At 45.5% G+C, this 17,946-nt stretch overlaps 1 protein-coding gene across 1 annotated transcript in view; it reads right to left on the bottom strand.

Annotated features, from left to right (window-relative positions):
• LOC311581112 (solute carrier family 5 member 4) overlaps positions 1–16,977 on the bottom strand; it is a gene marked incomplete at its 5' end in the record, with an annotated part of 37,103 nt that extends 20,126 nt beyond the window's left edge. The window contains 7 exons of the mRNA XM_084753135.1: positions 1,428–1,508; positions 2,807–2,912; positions 9,689–9,793; positions 12,548–12,607; positions 14,433–14,537; positions 16,102–16,173; positions 16,843–16,977. Of these exons, the coding sequence (XP_084609261.1) occupies positions 1,428–1,508; positions 2,807–2,912; positions 9,689–9,793; positions 12,548–12,607; positions 14,433–14,537; positions 16,102–16,173; positions 16,843–16,977 (664 nt within the window). The remainder of the gene's footprint in view (positions 1–1,427; positions 1,509–2,806; positions 2,913–9,688; positions 9,794–12,547; positions 12,608–14,432; positions 14,538–16,101; positions 16,174–16,842) is intronic.
• Positions 16,978–17,946: the final 969 nt, after the last annotated feature.

Raw genomic sequence — 17,946 nt, 5'->3', positions numbered from 1 at the left:
TGAATAAAGTGGGTTTTCTCTTAGAGTGTACATCCCAGTGCAGCCCCGCTCCTGCCAATCCTCCAAGTCCCCTCCCCCCACCTCCCCTCCCCTCCAGCTCCACTGCTCCCTCTGTTCCCTTTAGGAAAGAGCAGACCTCCCAGGGTTATCAACTGAACACAGTGTAAACAAGATGCAATAAGACTTAGGTACAAACTCTCATATCCACTCAGGAGGAGGAAAAGGCTCCCAAGAGCAAGCAAAAGAGTCAGAGACACTCCCTTTTAATAGACTGTTATATAAAATAAATACCACTAGTTGATAGTTACCTGAAAAATTTTTAATGTTTAATTCTCTAGTTAGTGAAAGTTCCAGATAAATCAAATTATTTTTTTTAGTAATTTTTTAAAAATTTGAAATAAGGCAGGAGTGGTGGCCCATGCCTTTAATCCCAGCACTCGGGAGGCAGAGGCAGGCAGATTGCTGTGAGTTTGAGGCCAGCCTGGTCTACAAAGTGAGTCTAGGACAGCCAAGGCTACACAGAGAAACCCTGTCTCAAAAGACAAAACAACAAAAAACATTTTTTTAAACATCATTTTCCCTCTTCTCTTTTTTCCCTCTATAATCCTTGCCCTGTACCCCTCACTGCTCTCTCTCTCTCACGTGCATAGCTTTTAGGTCATAAAGTAGCCCCAAAATGGCAGTACTGACCATGTCCTAAATGAGGGCCTGGGCCCAACCCAGTCTGGTTCTTACTAGAAGAATGTGAGGATTCGTACCAAATAAACAGAAGCAGCATTCCCCAGAAAACCTTATTCTTCAGGGTTCTGTTTGTCAGGAAAGCCACTTCTTCCCTGTGGTGCTGCTAACAGTCCACAGATGGGGGTACAGTGCATATGGTTCCCTATCAACCAGAACAGCCTGCAGCAGCTCAAGGACCCCATCCTGCTGAGGGCCAAATACAACGCACTTGCTTTCCTGCTGAATTGCTGCTCTCAGTTCCTGTGTGATGGCCTGGCAGCCTGCTCTCCACTAAACTGCTTTTCTACTCACAGAGTGGTCTAGTTCAGGGTTTTTCTGCACTCAGCTACAATGGCCTCTTTAATAGTTGTTACCCTATTGATAGAAGTACAACAGAAATCAATGGTTTTTATGCTTTCAATCTGATATGTCAATAGTCCTCTCTAGTTACCAACCAAGGGCTTTCATCCATTGTGAGCACAAAGGAAGAATTGTCCCAAGCAATGTGTTTAAAGGAAATAAAACTCTTTCTTAGTTCCTCTTTTTTATGTAATAAAGCAAGAAAGAAGCTAGGCGAATATTTCTGTGATAGGAATGACATAAGTGACAGGCAGACGTGGCCCAGGGGACTTTGAAGGAAGCACTGATGAGCAGACAGACAGACAGACACAAGAGTCCAGGCATCTGTGCACAGGGTCCTGGCTTACCAAATACCATGAGAATGAAAGATCCAACAATCATGATGACGGCCTGGAGGGTGTCTGTGTAAATCACGGATGCCAAGCCCCCTGTGGAGGAACGAAGAGGAGTCAGTGTTTCATTCCCATGCACTTACGCATTTGCCCTCATAGCTGGCTTTTCCTCTATCCCAAATGCATAAAGAAGCTTTTTTTTAAAGCATAGGGAGGAATGGCCAAGCTCCTGGCTGCCAGGAGTGAGCCTGTTATCCCAGCTACCTGGGAGGTTGTGGTAAAAGTATTGCAAGGCTTAGGCCATCTTTTCTTTTTTTTTTATTCAGATTTATTTATTTTTTTTGTATATGAGTGCTCTATGTGCATGTGCACCTGCATGCCAGAAGAAGGCATCAGATCACATTTTAGATGGTTGTGAGCCATCATGTGGTTGCTGGGAATTGAACTCAGGACCTCTGGCTGCACTTCCAGAGGTCCTAAGTTCAATTCCCTCAAGGTCATCTTAATCCCAGAATCAGTTCAAGGGCAGACAGAGTAACTTAGATTTTGTAACCAAAAACAAAGCAAGAGAATCAAAAAATCTCCTGGCTAAGTCACAAGCTTGACGTTCAGTTTTGTTTTGTTTTGTTTGAGATAGGGTCTTACTCTTTAGCCAAGGCCAGCCTGGAGTCTCTGTGTTGGCCTTGCCTGTCTTGAGCTCCTGGCAATCATTCTGCCTCAGCTTCCGTTTTCTGGGAGTACAAGTGTGAGCCACCATAGCTGCCTAAATAACTGTTTCTACACCGCCATCTTTTCTATTCTTCTGTCTGTCTTTAGTTCTGCTGTTTCTCTTGCTTTGTTCTTTTTTATTCTGTTTTCTCTTCCCTTTCCCTCCCCGTTCCTCCCCTCTCTCTCCTCCTGTCTCTTCGTCTTCCCTTTCCTTCTCCTCCTACCCTTTGTCTCTTTATATCCAGGGCTTTGCTCTGTAGCCCAGGTTAGCCTTGAACTCTCAGTCCTCCTGTCTCAGCTGCCTTAGCTCTGGCATTAGAGGACATGACACCGCATATGGCCTTATGTTGTTTCTGTCTAATTCGAAGTGTCTCTTACAGGGTAGTTTGCCTCTTAGGCTTATTTATAAATGATAAGTGGGAGAAAGGGCAAAAGTTTACTATCACCAAAGTTTTCCTTAATAATCCCCCAACTTCCCCCATTGAGCAGTTCCCCGTGCAAAGCCATCTGGCAAAACCGTTTTCGCTCTAGTGTGGGAACATGTCGCCGTTTCCTCCACTGACCGTCTCGTTTGGTGGCTACGCTTTCTGCAGTACGGCACAGGCACGGACACATGTGCACACACGTGTGTGGGATCAGCAGAGGGTGGCACAGCTCAGTGAAGGGCGAGGACACAGCGGACTCACCAGTGATTGTGAAAACAGCTGTGATAGCCAGAAGGATGAAGATGGCCAGGTAAAGGTCCAGCCCGAAGGCCAGCTTGATGAATATGGCGCCAGAGAAGATGTTCGCCTGGAAAGGGGACAGAGAGGGTGAGGAGGGGCATGCACCTCAGGCCTCTGGGTTCTTTCCCCACTCTCTTCCCGGTGATCTCCTATTTGTTGAAGTAAACAACAAAAAAGCATCTAATGATGTTTATTATTAAAACCTGTAGTTATCATGGCTGTTCTCATTACCCTGCTATCAGGGAGGCAGGGCTACACAAGACTTGGGGTACATGAGTGTCGGGGAGCAACACAGTTAACAATCAAATATAAAGCATGAGACCATGCTGTCACACCTATTCATCCCTAAAGACACTAGCATAAACATTCCCACAGGAAGATGTTCACACAGCAGTTTCACTTTAGTGCTTAGTTCGTTGCTCCGTTGAGGCACTTGTTAAGTAAGGTCCATAGCCTAAGAATTTTCTGTACCATGAGGTTTAAGGATGCTCATTAGTTGCCCATGGGAATGTCTGGGTATCTTAGCACAAAATATATTCTTTTTATAAGTGTGTGTAGTGTATATGAGTGATGTGTGTGTGTGTGTGTGTGCCAGTGTACACACCTACATGTGTGTAGAGGGCAGAGAAGGAGATCAGATATTCTGCTCTATCATTTTCCATCTACTCATTGAGACAGGGTTTTTCAGAGAACCACAGTAGACGGGTGATGCAGCAGCTCACTGATCCTCCTGTTTTCCTCTGCCTTGTCCCCCAGCTCTGAAGTCATAGGTGCTCACCGTGTCTGGACCATGTCTGGATTGTTCCTTGTGTGCTAGGTATTGAGACTCATGTCCTCATGCTGACACAGGAAGCCTTGGTACCCATAGGGCCATTGTCCCAGCTCTCAACATATATTCTTACCATAGAATTCTTTTTGTGGGGATGCGGGGTTGGGGGGATCTCACTATGTAACCCTGGCTTGTCTCCAACTCAGAGATCCACTTGCCTCTACCTCCCAAGGGATGGGATTAAGGGTATATACCACCATGCCCAGGCTTCGAATTAGTATTAGTATTCTTGTTTACCAAAGAAAACTTTTACACACACACACACACACACACACACACACACACACACACACACACACCACCCTTATAATTTTATATGGGATTAGTCAATTTCAAGGAATAAATGAGCTAATATTTTTATTCTTAATTCTAGAAATCCTTTAGCTGTCATAGAGTCAAATGCATGTTTAAATCTTTGAAGAATGTGCCAAACGTCACAAAAACAGTGAGGCGTAGGGGATGGGGTTGACATCACATGGGCAGCAAGTGGTAATGTTGGGGCTCATTGGTTCCTATGTCCAAAGGTCACACTGTTAGGCACTTTGTTGTACAGCTATCATGGGATTCTAATTAGTGATATAAATCTGGAATAACTGGAAATATAGGGAAATCCTCTGGGGAAGACGATGGGGTTAGCATTATAGTTTGTGAATCTCTAGGAATCTTTACACTGAACAGCAAATAAATACCAAAGTACAGTGTCAGGGTATGTCCATGGGGTCAGTAACAGAAGATGGGGGGTGGGGAACCAACCCCAGCTACAAGATCTGAGTGGCATGAAGATTAGAGAGGAAGCAAGGAGAAACAAAACTTCCCCGAGGGCCCTGGAATTATGCAGCATCAGAGCCCAGCAGCACTCACTTACAAAGATTCTGGCCAGTCTTAGGTTTACAGCTGAGACTGGTGGAGGATTTGATCTAATGACTGCTGGGTGAAAGTAAACATTTCTGGGTTTCTCTTCCTGTCTTCCCCTTGGATAGTGTCTCTCCATCTTGCCCAGGCTAGCCTTTAACTCCTGGACAAATATCATCCTGTCTCCTCGGCCTCCCAAGTGGAAGCTGGAAACACGGGTGTGCCCAGTCACTGGGCATCTTTACAATTACAGTTGTGTATGTGTGTGTGTGTGTGTGTCCATGCACATGTGGGTGATGATTGTGAGAGTTGATTCTCTCCTTCCATCATGTGGGTCTCAGGATTCAAACTCTGCCTGTCAGTCCTGGCAAACAAGCACCTCTGCTCCCTGAGCCTCAGCCCCGCCCCTCGTCCCTGAGCCTCAGCCCCGCCCCTCGTCCCTGAGCCTCAGCCCCGCCCCTCGTCCCTGAGCCTCAGCCCCGCCCCTCGCGGTGGGTTCTGAAAGGAGATGACTAGAAGCCAAATGACTTCTCAGACCTTACTGACAAAATTGTCTTTCAGAAAAGGGCCCCATGCAGAAGAGAAACCTCTAGAAGTAAACCCCCCACATTTAGTAAAATGAAGGGTAACCCACTAAATTAAGCTTCTGAGATTTAAATATATGTGTGTATAAAACTAAAATTAAAATTGTTGTTTTGAGGCAGGATTTCTCTGTGTAGCCTTGGCTGTCCTAGACTTGCTTTATAGACTAGGCTGGCCTCGAACTCACAGAGATCCTCCTGCCTCTGCCTCTCTTACTGCTGGGATTCCAGGTGGGTGAAAATGGATGGAACTGGAAACAATCATTGTGAGTGAGGTAACCCAGACCCAGAAAGACATGTATGGTATATACTAACATATGCGCAGATACTAGCCCAATAATACAGGATAACCACACTACAATACACAGACTTAAAAAAAAATTAAATAACAAGAAGGACCCTAGGGAGGATGCTTATTTCTCATTCAGAAGGACAAACAGAATAGACTCCGGAAGCAGTTGAAGAAAAGTAACAGGAAGGGAACCTACCATAGAGGTCCTCTGAAAGACTCCACTCAGCAGGGGATCCAAGCAAATGCTGGGGAAAGTTATCTTTCAGCAATTACAGATCTAGGCTAATACCCAAAATATTCAAAGAACTCAAAACTCTCGACATCGAGGAAACAAGTAACTTAATTAAATATAAGGTACATATATAAACAGCGAGCTATGAAAAGATGAAACAAATGGCTGAGAAACACTGAAAAGAAGGCTCAACAGCCTTAGTCATTGGGGAACTGCACATTAAAACTACTTTGAGATTTTATCTAAGTCCAGTCAGAACGGCCAAGATCAATAGAACAAATGACAGCTCATTTATTGCCCGTGGGACTGTAAATGTGTCCTGCCACTATGGCAGTCAGTGTGGTGGCTCTTCAGGAAGCTGGGAGTAGACATACTTTAAAGCCTAGCTGTACCACTTTTAGGCAAAGGACTCTGCATCCTACCGCAGAGACACTTGCTCAGCCATGTTTGTGGCTGCACAAACTGGATGACCATCAACAGATGGAATGTGCTACATTCACAAAATGGAATATATTCCTCAGCCATTAAAAAAAAATGAAAGCAGGGACTTGCAGATAATGGATGGTGCTACGAGAAAAAAAAATTCCTTCTGAATGAGGTAACCCAGACCCCAAAATAGAAAAATGGTGTGTATTCACTCCTCTGTGGATGACAGCTGTTAAGTCTTCAATCAGCAGGCCACAATCTGTATAACCACAGAGGTTAGGTACAGAGTAAGGGACTAGGAAGGAAGTGAATATCCCTAGGGAGGGGAAATAGAACAGATTTCGATGGATGATTAGGGGAGACTGGAGTGGGAGGATCAGATTGGGAAGGGGTGGAGAGATGGGACTAAGGGAGGGAAAGTGGGGAAAGAGAAATGAAATTAAGAGCTGCTTGAGAGGTCATGTGGAAATCTACAACAGAAACTTCTTAAAATAAATACATGTATGAAAGACATCTAAACTAGACTCCCAAATAAAAAAAAGACAAAGCCCCGATTAAACATCTCTTTCTATTAAATGAAATCTCTAGTTCTAGGAACAGGTTACAGCTAATTGAGTTGCTAGGCAAATGGGCCACATGGAAACCCCTAAACAACTATTGCCAAAAGTACTGCTTGTTCTCCACAAACTGATGGTAAGGCCTTATTGCTGAAGACAGCATCTGTACAACCCACTGAACACAGAGACGCTGATCTGCTGCCTACCTAGAGCCTTCACCCCCACTGTAGCCACCCAGCTACAAACCCTGTGACCTGCTTTGCAAGATACGCTGGTGTAGTAGTGTCACCAAAGTTGTGTGGGTAACCAACCACTATCAGGTTGGGATTAAAGGCCCCTCCATGAGATGGAATCCATAACTGACATTACTTGAGTGGCCAAGAATCTGAGATATTCAGGTCCTAGGGGAAACCAAATACTAATATTCTCCTAAAGGAACGTACCAATAAAATGACTCCCAACAACATTCTGCTACACTGATAAGTCAGTGTCTCACTCAGCCATCATCGGAGAATCGACCCACAACTGGACAATGTTCAGAGAAGATGAGACCTTGGAACACTCCATCCTAAATGGGATGTCTCCATCAAATCCCTCCCTCCAGGCCTCAGGGAATTCTGAAGAGGAGGAAGAGGGGGAGGAAAGATTGTAAGAGCCAGACAGAGCGAAGGATCCGAAAGAAACAAAGCCGTCTAGACACAACAGGATCGACACACATATGACCTGCACAAGTGTTGGCCAGATAGAGTCCCAGCACTGACGGGGGAAGTAGACAAGCTAACCCAATGACCTACTTCCAACCGATAAGCACTCACCAAGGAAAAATTAGTTTTCACCGATGGAGTCCCACTGACTATACAAATCCATACTTCAGGGCAAACCCCATGGCCAGCAGTAGATGGCCAAAAGAATATTACTAAAGGAAATATAAACTTAACGGAATTTTAGGAGTTTTTTGTTTGTTTTGTTTTGTCTCACAATGCTTCATCTGAGCATTATTTATTTATTATTTTAACATTATAGATCTTTTCCTTATATATTATGGTTCCTGATTTTGTTTTTATAGGTTTTCTGTGTGTGCAAATGTGTGTGCCTCCATGTTTCTTGTGTATTTTCTTTGGCTCTTTTTTCTGTTTGTTTTGTCTTAATATGATTTGTTTTTATTTGATTTCTTCTTCCCCTTTTATTCTTATTACTTTGAAAGACTGTTTTATTCTAATGAGAGAGAAATAAAGGTTGTAGATTTGGGGGACTGGGAAAGTAGAAACATCTAGGAGGCACTGGGGGAGGGGAAACCAAAATAAAAATATATTGTGTGAAAAAATTTATTTTCAATAAAATAATAAATTTGTGGATGGGAAGTTACAAATGTAGTAATAAAAAGTCTCAAGAAAATAGAAAAACAAAGAAAAAGAAACATTCCTAATAAAGAGGAATTTTAATGACAGGGTTTTCTTTTGCTAAAAGGGACCATTTTAATATCTCAATAAAGCAGCAGCTTGTAGATATGTTGATTTCCCAGCTTTGTGGTTTTACAGAAGAACAGTAGCATTTCTAGGGAGCTTAAATTGAATTCCTTGGGAATTCCTGGACTCTGTGCCCAATAATATGCCTCCATCACATGTTATTGGGGTTTGAGAACCTGGGGTCCATCTTTTCTCAATCCTGGCAGGCGAGATTCTGAAAACTCTTCCATCTTAAGTTCTTCCCCCCCCCCCCCAAGGAGGAACAGTTTATTTTGACTCATGGTTTCAGAGGACACAGTCTATAAATATAAAGGCTGAGGAGAGAGTGGTGGGGGTGTGGGGACAGAGATAGTTCATATGCCCTGACTAGACCACAGCACAGATGTATGGTCCTCAAAGGCTCACTCCATCTTAAGTTCTTATAATGATTTGTTTAATAAGTAGCCAGGATAGAATTGGCTACCAGGGCACATGTGTATATAAACAAACATGTCTCAGGGAACCCTCGTTAGCATCAGTCCAGACATGACCTTGTAGGCATAAGAGGACATCTGCTGCATGATCAGCTGATCACAGACACACATGGAAACCCCTGTGCACGAATTCCTTGTACCCCACCCAGCTGACCTGCACCCCACTTCTCATTTACCACCCAGAACCCCGGCTCCAAAGGCCAGCTTCCTCGAGGGAGCCTCTAACTGCCGCCCCTCTGTTGTGGCACACACTCACGATCTTTGGAACCATAAAGCTGTAGATGTCAGAGAGGACCTGGGAGATTAGTAAGTCCCGCCCACTCAGAGAACATGCGAACACAGTGTCTCTGGCACCAAGAAAGTTACTGTGCAGTGGACAAGGCAGACGCACAAGGCCCCTTCAGGCTCTTCTGCTTCTACTAACGGTCCAGCCTCAGGGACTGCTTAAAGGAAAGGCCATTTGCAACCCCCGCTGGCAGGTACTGACACCTTCCCTGGCTGTGCTTATGTCTTCAAAAGTAGCCATGCATTAATGTAGGCGCTCTTGTCTCTTGGAGTGCGGTGGCTTCTGTTCGTGTTGATCTCAGCTCAGTAAAGGGTGAAAGTGTACGCAGGGCTGAGGGAAGCCTGCAGCATCTAGGCCAGCTGCTGGTTTACACGTGATAGTGACAGCCTAACGGGGAAAGCAACTGTTCTCTCCTCGCACTGACACCTGTGCCCGGGCTGTGACCCCCAGGTGTTTTATTGGACATTGATACGTAAGGATAAACAAGGCATTCTTTCTTTCTGCACGTGCTGCCCAAAGTTCAAATCCTGACAGCTGTCATCAGAGATGATTTCAAGGGAACAATCACCTTAGCTCCTCATTCATGATACGGTTTTGCAAGGGCAGCCTTTGATAAGGCAAACTCACGTGGGTTTAATGATACAAAGCACATCCCTTCTGGATCAAGTGTTTGACAACTAAACTGTAACGAAAGATGCAAGATCTGGTTCCCAGAGAACATAAGAAAGGGACTGTGCAGCGGGCAAGGCAGAAGCGATCAGCAGTCGATGCACACCAGTCTCTGATTCTAGCAGCTGGCCCCAACAAGCCAGCTGTGGACTCTCCAAAGCCAGGAGGCGGGGAACTCACCGAGATCGACAGCGCCACACAGATGAAGAGGGAGAGGACGGAGAGATAGATCTGGAGTCTCTTCCCACCAAACCGCTTCCTGAGATACTCTGGCATGGTCGTCACCTGCAGAGAGAGACAGCGACAGGGATTCACCTCTGAGCCTAGTGCATTGAGATGATGTGACATTTGTAGTTGTGCACCGTGTGCAACATCAGGAGGGTACAGAGGCAGGAAAGACACAGTTCTTTGGCAGAGTGACGGTTCTGGGGATGAACTCAGGCACTGGAGGCAGAATGACAGTCTCTTCCAGGCTCTGCTGTTTACCACTTATGTGACTGTTAGCAAATGACAGTCTCTGAATTTCCCTTTCCCTTTTCCTAAAGTAGAAGGGTAGCACAAAAGTACAGATAAACACCTGCCGCATCACTCAGCGGGTGACACGCAACAAGAATTTTTTACTAGTAATACTGCAGTACTGCAAAATATTTGGCTGCCATCTGAGATCCCTGAAGAGATGGCAGGCTACAGCACAATCCACACACGTGTTCTGGGGCAGGAGCTCTGGAACCAAGGACGCCTTCTTTCACCAGGGATATCAGGGACAGACGAAGTTGCCACCACCTGCGGCTGTGCACAGGAGGGGCTCCTCATCCAGTGTAAGCTTTCAGACAACCATGCTGAAGAAAGTTCACCTGGCCACTTGGTTTCTCACTGGTTTGTTCACTGCTCATCCTCAGAGTCATATAAAGCCCCTAAGCCATGTTTCCAGAGAGCAGGGTGGCTATATTGGTTCTCACAGAGTTCTCCATCCTGACCAACCTGCTCATCTCTGCATGTACATAGTCCAGGCACCAACACACACACACACACACACACACACACACACACAATACAAATATACATACATATCTATGCATGCACATAGAAAAATAATTAAATACATTGGAAATGGGAGGTGCAGGGCTTTCAAGGATTCAAGGGTCATGATCAGATATTCCTATTTTATGAAGTTTCACTTGGGCATCTGGTTGGACAATGGACTTGATCAAAAGTCCACACAATCTGGGGCTGGGATGATAGTGAAGTGCTTGCCATGCAAACAGGAGAATGTGAGTTTGATCCACGGCACCTGTGCTAAATGCTGGGCATGGTCGTGCGAGCTTGTAATCTAGTACTGAGGAAGCAGACATGGCAGATGCCTCGGACTTCCTATATGGATGGTCTAGCCTAATCACCAAGCTCCAGGCTGGTAAGATGCCCTTCCTCAAAAAGACAAGATGGATGGTTCCTTAGGCATGACACCCATGGCTGTCCTCTGGCTTACACACACACACACACACACACACACACACACACACACACACACACACACACACACTCAAATGCTCATGAAGCCTTGGCTAGGAATGGTAGCATATGCCTGTAATTGCAGAACTTAGGAGGCATGGGCAGAAAGACCAGGAGTTCAACATCCTCCTTGACTACACATCAAATTTGAGGCTAGCCTGGGCTACATGAGACCATATCTCAAAAATAATGATGAAAAGTTCATACAATCCCTTGTGAGGCTTAAGGAAGGAAAGAGAGGAAGGGAAGCCACGTCTTGGTTACTTGTACATGGCAGTTAGCAGATTAGAAGTAAAGGCAGCGTGAACAATTTCGGGCTTAAAATTGGGGTCAGAATGTATGGTTCCGCCAATTAACGGAGCTAGAATGACAGAGGGGAGATGAATCAACAGTGTGTGTGTGTGTGTGTGTGTGTGTGTGTGTGTGTGTAAGTCATAATCAACTGCAGGGGTTGCTTCTCTCCCCCCACACGGGTCCTTGGGACTGAACTCAGGTGGTCAGGCTTGGAGCAAGTGCCTTTACCTACTGAGACATCTCTCTTACCCTAGAACACCTTTTTAAAACAGAACATCATTTAAACAATTTTAGCCATTACACTAAGTATATGTTAGCTTCATTTCATTGTATTTTTTACTTTATGTGTATGAGTCTCTGCCTACATTCATGTCTGTGTATTCTATGCCTCAGTGCCTGAGGAGGGCAGAAAAGAGCATTGTAGTTACTGGGACTGGAGTTACAGATAGTGGTAGCCACCTTGTGGGTGTGGAGAATCAAATCTGGGCTCTCTGCAAGAGCAGCCAGTGCTCTTAACAATTGAGCCCTCTCTCTCCAGTCTCTCCATCACTGCGTTCTTATCAGCACATTTTCCTTATATAAAGTGGTGCATTCATTGTGACAGTTTGCCCATGTGCATAGCATCCTCTGACCGTCTCCCTCTCCTGCTTTCTCTGTCCCATCCCCTCTTCCATCACTGTGACAGTTTGCCCATGTGCATAGCATCCTCTGACCGTCTCCCTCTCCTGCTTTCTCTGTCCCATCCCCTCTTCCATCACCCTCATTCCTCTTCCCAGGTAAGGATGCACATGAGACCTTCATAACTGAACCCCACTGTGCCTAAGGACACACCCACTTCTCACCACTCTTCTCCCACAGAACTCGCCATTTTAGCTTTAATTTTAACTGACCTCCAAATACTCCAACAAGGAAGATTTTCAGCTTCCATATATGGAGTCTTTCTACCTGAAAAAGTCAGCTATATCCCCCAAGACTTAAGCCAGTCATCACTTCCCTTAAAACACACCAGTGACTCCAGCTTTGCTCCCTGCTCAGGCTTACACTTATCATGGTGATCGTTAGGCAGGGCCACTACTGACTTTACCTAGTGACAAACACATTCTATATTGGGAGACCCTGTGGGCAAGCAGTTTGATGTTTTTCCTTCTGTATGTTATTAGCATTAGGACCAACCGGGTTTGAATATTTAACATGAAGGCCAAGTATAACTGTGTGACAGCTATATCACATACTCACCCCTGCCTTGATGTAGATGGGGACAAAAAACCACCCCAGAATCAGCAGCAAGAGAAACGACTGTAACAAACCAAGAGCAACATTAAGTTAAAGAGAGTTTGGCCTGTGACCTTCTGTTATGACCTCTGACCTCTGAATCTCAAGACAAACAAACAATAAACAAAAATACCCAACCACTCCTCTTAGCTGCTGTCTAACAGTATTTACATAATATAATATCTGATATTTGGCATGCAGGAGATAAGGAGTTTTGAGTTTAGCTGGACTAAAATAAAAAGATGCTAGAACCTCTGTCAAAAGCAATGAACTTAAATTGGAGAATTAGAGACATGTGTCAAAGCATTGAGAAAAAAAACCTTTGGAAAGGGAAGAGCACCCCCAGTCCTCTTTAAGACTTGCCAAATATAGTAGAGCTATCGATATAGCACCGAATTAAAGTGCAGATTTGATGGCATCTGCACATGGCACTGACACTCTCCCACAACTAGTGAGGCAGGTATAACCAGGAGAGTGATCATTGTCATGTCAAATGCAGGAAGGATCTGAGGTTCATCCAGAACAAGAAATTCAAAGTCAAAAGCTAAAATAAATAAACAAATAAAAATTGTAGATGTCTGCAACCTAACAGTGTATTCATTGGGTTATAGTTCATTTTCTTGATGCCTATGGAGGAGACAATCTTCATTGTACGGTTTGTGGCACTATCAAAAAAAAAAAAATCCCACTCCACAAGGCTTATTTGGCCAGAGTCTGGGTATGTTCTGATATATGTGAGGTAAAAATAGAAAAAACAAAACAAAACAACATTTAGTCTTGAAAAGGCAGAGGCACTTGTAAGTGGCCCAAGGTCACTTCCTGAGTCCACCTGACAGAATCCTGAAAAGAGTGCTCTGACCTCCACATGAACTTGTGGTATGGCTCAGACCTAACACACACCTTCAATCCAAGAGATTTCTGTACATAGGATTAAATAAAATTAGCCCCAGGTCAAGAGTCAGATGGAGGGACCAGTTAACCAGTTGTAAACATAAAGGAGGGACATTGAGTTGAAGGGTTTTCAAGACTATGTGGAGAAATTTTTTTCCTTCTGGGACGTGGGCTGAGTCCCAGAACTGGGTCAACCGGGTGCTTTCTCTGCCTCTGAGCTAGCAGTCTTTCACCCCAGCAGCTGACTCTTGAGTCCCTATTGGTAAAATTGAACCTTTGGGATTTTCCTTCTTTCAAATAACACTCATGAGCTGTATATGACACCCTCACCGCATGCCCAGCTGTGTGCTACAGTGGTGTGCATGGAGAGAAGACATGTTCTCCATTCTTAAGAATCCGGGTCTGGTTAAGGGATACAGCTTTCTGTTAAATGGCAACGGAACAGTTAGGAGGTCGGTCATGAAGTCCCATAGGCTTGATGCGCCATCTTTGAAAACAGTCATTCCTTACCGCACCAACATTGCCTCGTCAGAGCTCACTGGAGTTCCTACTCATCCTGGTCCAAGCATCCCTAAAACCTCACGGTACATGCCAACAACCCCTACTACTTTCTGTGATGGGTGTGCCTCCTGTGTGATCTCTCTTTCAAAAGTGGTTCCTGAGAATTGCCTATGTGCATGCTGTAGTCCAGCCAATTCCAATGCTCTCTTCCCCCTCCAACTTGTCCTGCGCCACCCACTCCTCTTTGTGTGTGAACTGCACAAAAGTGACATTGTGGGAGGAAGAACTGCCTAGGGAAAGAACAAGGCTACAAAGAGTGGACTCCTTGAGGGGAAAATAAAGACCAGAACAAAAGGAGCACATTGGACACAAACCCAGGGAACCCCGAGATAAGTTTTGTTGAAAATACAGAGACATGGATTTGACTTAAAATGAAAAAGAAATTGCTGCCACTTACGTGCGATTCAAATGCTGTAACGGCGATTCCTGAGGCTGCACCTGTGCCAGCCAGGCCCACAAAGTGGCCACTGCCAATGTTGCTGGCAAACAGAGAGGCGCCCATCTGCAAGGCAAGGGATCAGACTAGAGCTCGGTTCAGAAGCCTGAAACAAGAGCGCTGGGAAACAGGGAGGTGTCGAGGTGTTTCAGTCACTGCTTCTGGGAGCAAAAGCAGCAAGCAACCGTGCATGGACAAACGCTAGTGGTTACCAGCTATTCTGTGGTCTGTGAGCCAAGAACACTTCCTATACTGTGAATAGTTTAAAAAAAAGTTTTTTTTTTTAATCTGAAGAGTGAGATGCATAACTTTGGGACTACGTGGAATTTAAAATTCAGCGTCCCATGCTCTTGTCCAGGAACCACAGCCATCAGTTTCATATGCCACAGCATGCCGACTACAGGTGCATGTGTTGCAGGGGCATTGTGTGTGTGCATAATAGACTCCAACCTCTAAAGCGCCAGATACTTAACAATTAGACCTTTAACAGAAAGACCTGCTGAGCCCATCTTAGGAGAACATGGCTGTGTCCCCCTATGTGTTGTGAGTGGACCCCAAACTTGCAGATCTCCTGCCAGCACTTGACTCTTGAGTTGGTGACAGACTCCAAAGTTTCCTCAGAGGGGATTTCTCTCCTCACAGGAATAGCCCCGCTCTCATTAGCTCTCCTTTCCACACACTTCTCTGTGTCTTTAAAGTTTGGAGACTTTAAAGAGAGCGCCCCCTAATGGCTAGAGACCAGCACTGTCCTGAGAACCAAACTGGACCATGGGATCCTGTGGCGCCATCTTTGCCTCTGTTCTACATCCCTCTTTACAATCACTCTTTGCATGAAGTGTTTGGGGTCAGGAAGGGGTGGAGCTGGTTCACGACTAGGATTAGTTGAGAATCACATATTTTACAAAAGAGTAGCAGAAAGGCAGCGCCTAGTTCATTGTGTAACCCAAGGAAATCTGTTCCTTCTTTCCATCTTCACCCGATAGTTTTATGGTATCTAGATAAGGCAGAGTATCTGTTGAAAGGAGCGTATTCTAAGCACTCACTCTATACCGAGCCTAACCCTGACATGGTCTAGGAACATGCAGCCTCTACTGCAATAAAAAAAACTGGCTGAGGAAGCCGTATACCAAAACTCAGAAAGAAAATACTGGTGGGCAACGGTCCAAGAGAATCACTGTAAACATCATCACCGTGACCACAGCTTCAATCAGTAAGCGTGCAGAACAGAAGAACAGGATGCTCAAGGCAGGACTGAGGTGGTCAGGGAGGGAGATGATGCTGATGTGGGTGGTCCCCGAAGGTCATCTCCCAGAGAGGAGCAGGATTCGCTCAGGGTTGGGAGTGAAGAGAAACTCAGGGAGCTAATAAATGCTAAGGAGGCTTTTCATGAGAACTAGTGTAATAGAACTGAAGCAGTATGTGTCCCGGGCTAGACTAAAGCTTTCTCCATAGATGATATGGTAGAGTCTTTCTGGAAGCCCAGGTCCCACTCTTATGAGAGAGAGAGAGAGAGAGAGAGAGAGAGAGAGAGAGAGAGAGAGAGAGAGAGAGAGAGAGAGAGAGAGAAGCAAGTGCCGCCACCATGACTTGTCAGTCACCGCACATCTCCAGAAACCTTGAACCCACTTACTGGCCACCAAGTCATAGCTCGACCCGCTAGGAAGAAGCCTCCAACAGTGCTCCGGTTCGTCTTCACCATTGCCTGAGCAGAAAGGAAACCATTGGAAGGTTAGAAACCACAGGTGCACCCAAGAGCAAGGAGACCCCCCACCCCCACACACCCCAGCTGTTCCACTCAGCATGCTGACACTGATATTTCCACATCCCCCACAGAGACATGCCTTTCTAGATAGAATGACACAGCGTCAGGTTTTGAGGAACATACAAATCATAGTTTTATAATGGTTCAGCTGAGGAGTTCAAGAAATTATGCTTGAAAACCTGGTATTTATTTTAGCTCATGAAATCATAGTATGTGTCTTGAAAGCTGTCTTTGGAAGAAAAATTTTTAGCCTCAAACTTGATCCTGAAAAGAAAGAATGAACAGAATACAAATAGTCTAAATTTCTCACTCAGGGAGAAAGTGAATAAACAGCAAACGGAAGTAATTAAAACGAGATAACAGAAGCGGCAATTCCTTTTCTGATGCCAGGTTGTGGGCATGCCAGGCCGAGCAAGCACCCAGCCCTAGCTGTGCTCAAACGATGGTCTTGCAAGGACTATTCCTCCACACACAAGCAGGTGATGCAGGCAGAATGGCAATGATACTTGGAAAAACATTGTCCCCACTCATCAATCACACATCTACCTTGACATGTTCTCCCCTGCACGCTTAGTGTCCACCCAGAAATCCCACTGAGCGCCCACATACCCATACTCCGACAGCCATCACCACCACAAAATAGATGACAATGACAGAGATGTCAGCAGCATTATTGATGTTCTCTGACAGCGAAGAGAGCCCTGAACTTTCAGTGCTGGGAATGGCACTTGCTGTGGTGGCCATGGCTGTAAGGCAGCGCTGTCCCCATTGCCAGCACTGACAGGTCTTTATATATAAGTAATAAGTTAATGATCAGCCCCAGGTAGGTGGGAAACAAGGCCAGAGGCCGTATCTGTCCATAGGAGACCTTTAAACCTCTCCTGCACACTCAGGTGTTCACCTTATAGTGACGAGTGCCAGCCTCAGTGGAAATGGAAAACCAAGGAGAGAAAGCCAGAGCTGAGCATGAGCACTGCAGATGGAGTGATGTGCCGAGTGCAAGGGACAAGGTATTTAAGACATTTGGCCAGCACGAGGCCACACAAAGGGAAGTAAGGCAACGGGGAAGTGAGGAGGGCAGGACAAAGTCAGGTGGGATGGATGGTAGAGGCTCCTCATCAGACAGATGGAACTCCTGGCTAACTCCTGCCCCTTGAAACTGAGCTCACCCAGAACAGGTGGACTAAGGCATTGGCCACATCAAGACCCCCGCAGCCTGTGCAGAGAGGGCAAGCCACTCCACCTGACCCATGTGCAGAAGTGTGTGGGCGGGGCTGTGTAGGGAGAGAGTCAGGGATTTTGTTTTTTTTTTTAAATTAATTTATTCATATTACATCTTGATTGTTAGCCCTTCCCCTGTTTCCTCCCATTCCTCCCTCCCTCCCACTTCCCCCCTTCTCCCCTCCCCTATGTCTGTGATTGAGGGAGACTTCTTCCCCCTATGTATGCTCTAAGATTATTGAGTCTCTTCTTGGTAACTTGCTATCCTTCTTCTGAGTGCCACCAGGCCTCCCCATCCAGGGGACATGGTCAGAAAAGGGGCACCAGAGTTCACGTGAGAATCAGATCTCACTCTCCACTCAACAGTGGAGAATATCGTGTTCGTCGGCTAGGTCTTGGTAGGGGTTCGAAGTTTACTGCCTATTTCTCCTTGGCTGGTGCCTTAGTTTGAGGAGGACCCCAGGACCCAGATCTGCCTGTCATAAAGTTCTT

Source organism: Acomys minous (assembly GCF_964271855.1).
Source record: "Acomys minous genome assembly, chromosome: 13".
Taxonomy (NCBI): Eukaryota; Metazoa; Chordata; class Mammalia; order Rodentia; family Muridae; genus Acomys; species Acomys minous.
This window is presented reverse-complemented; position numbering and strand designations above follow the sequence as displayed.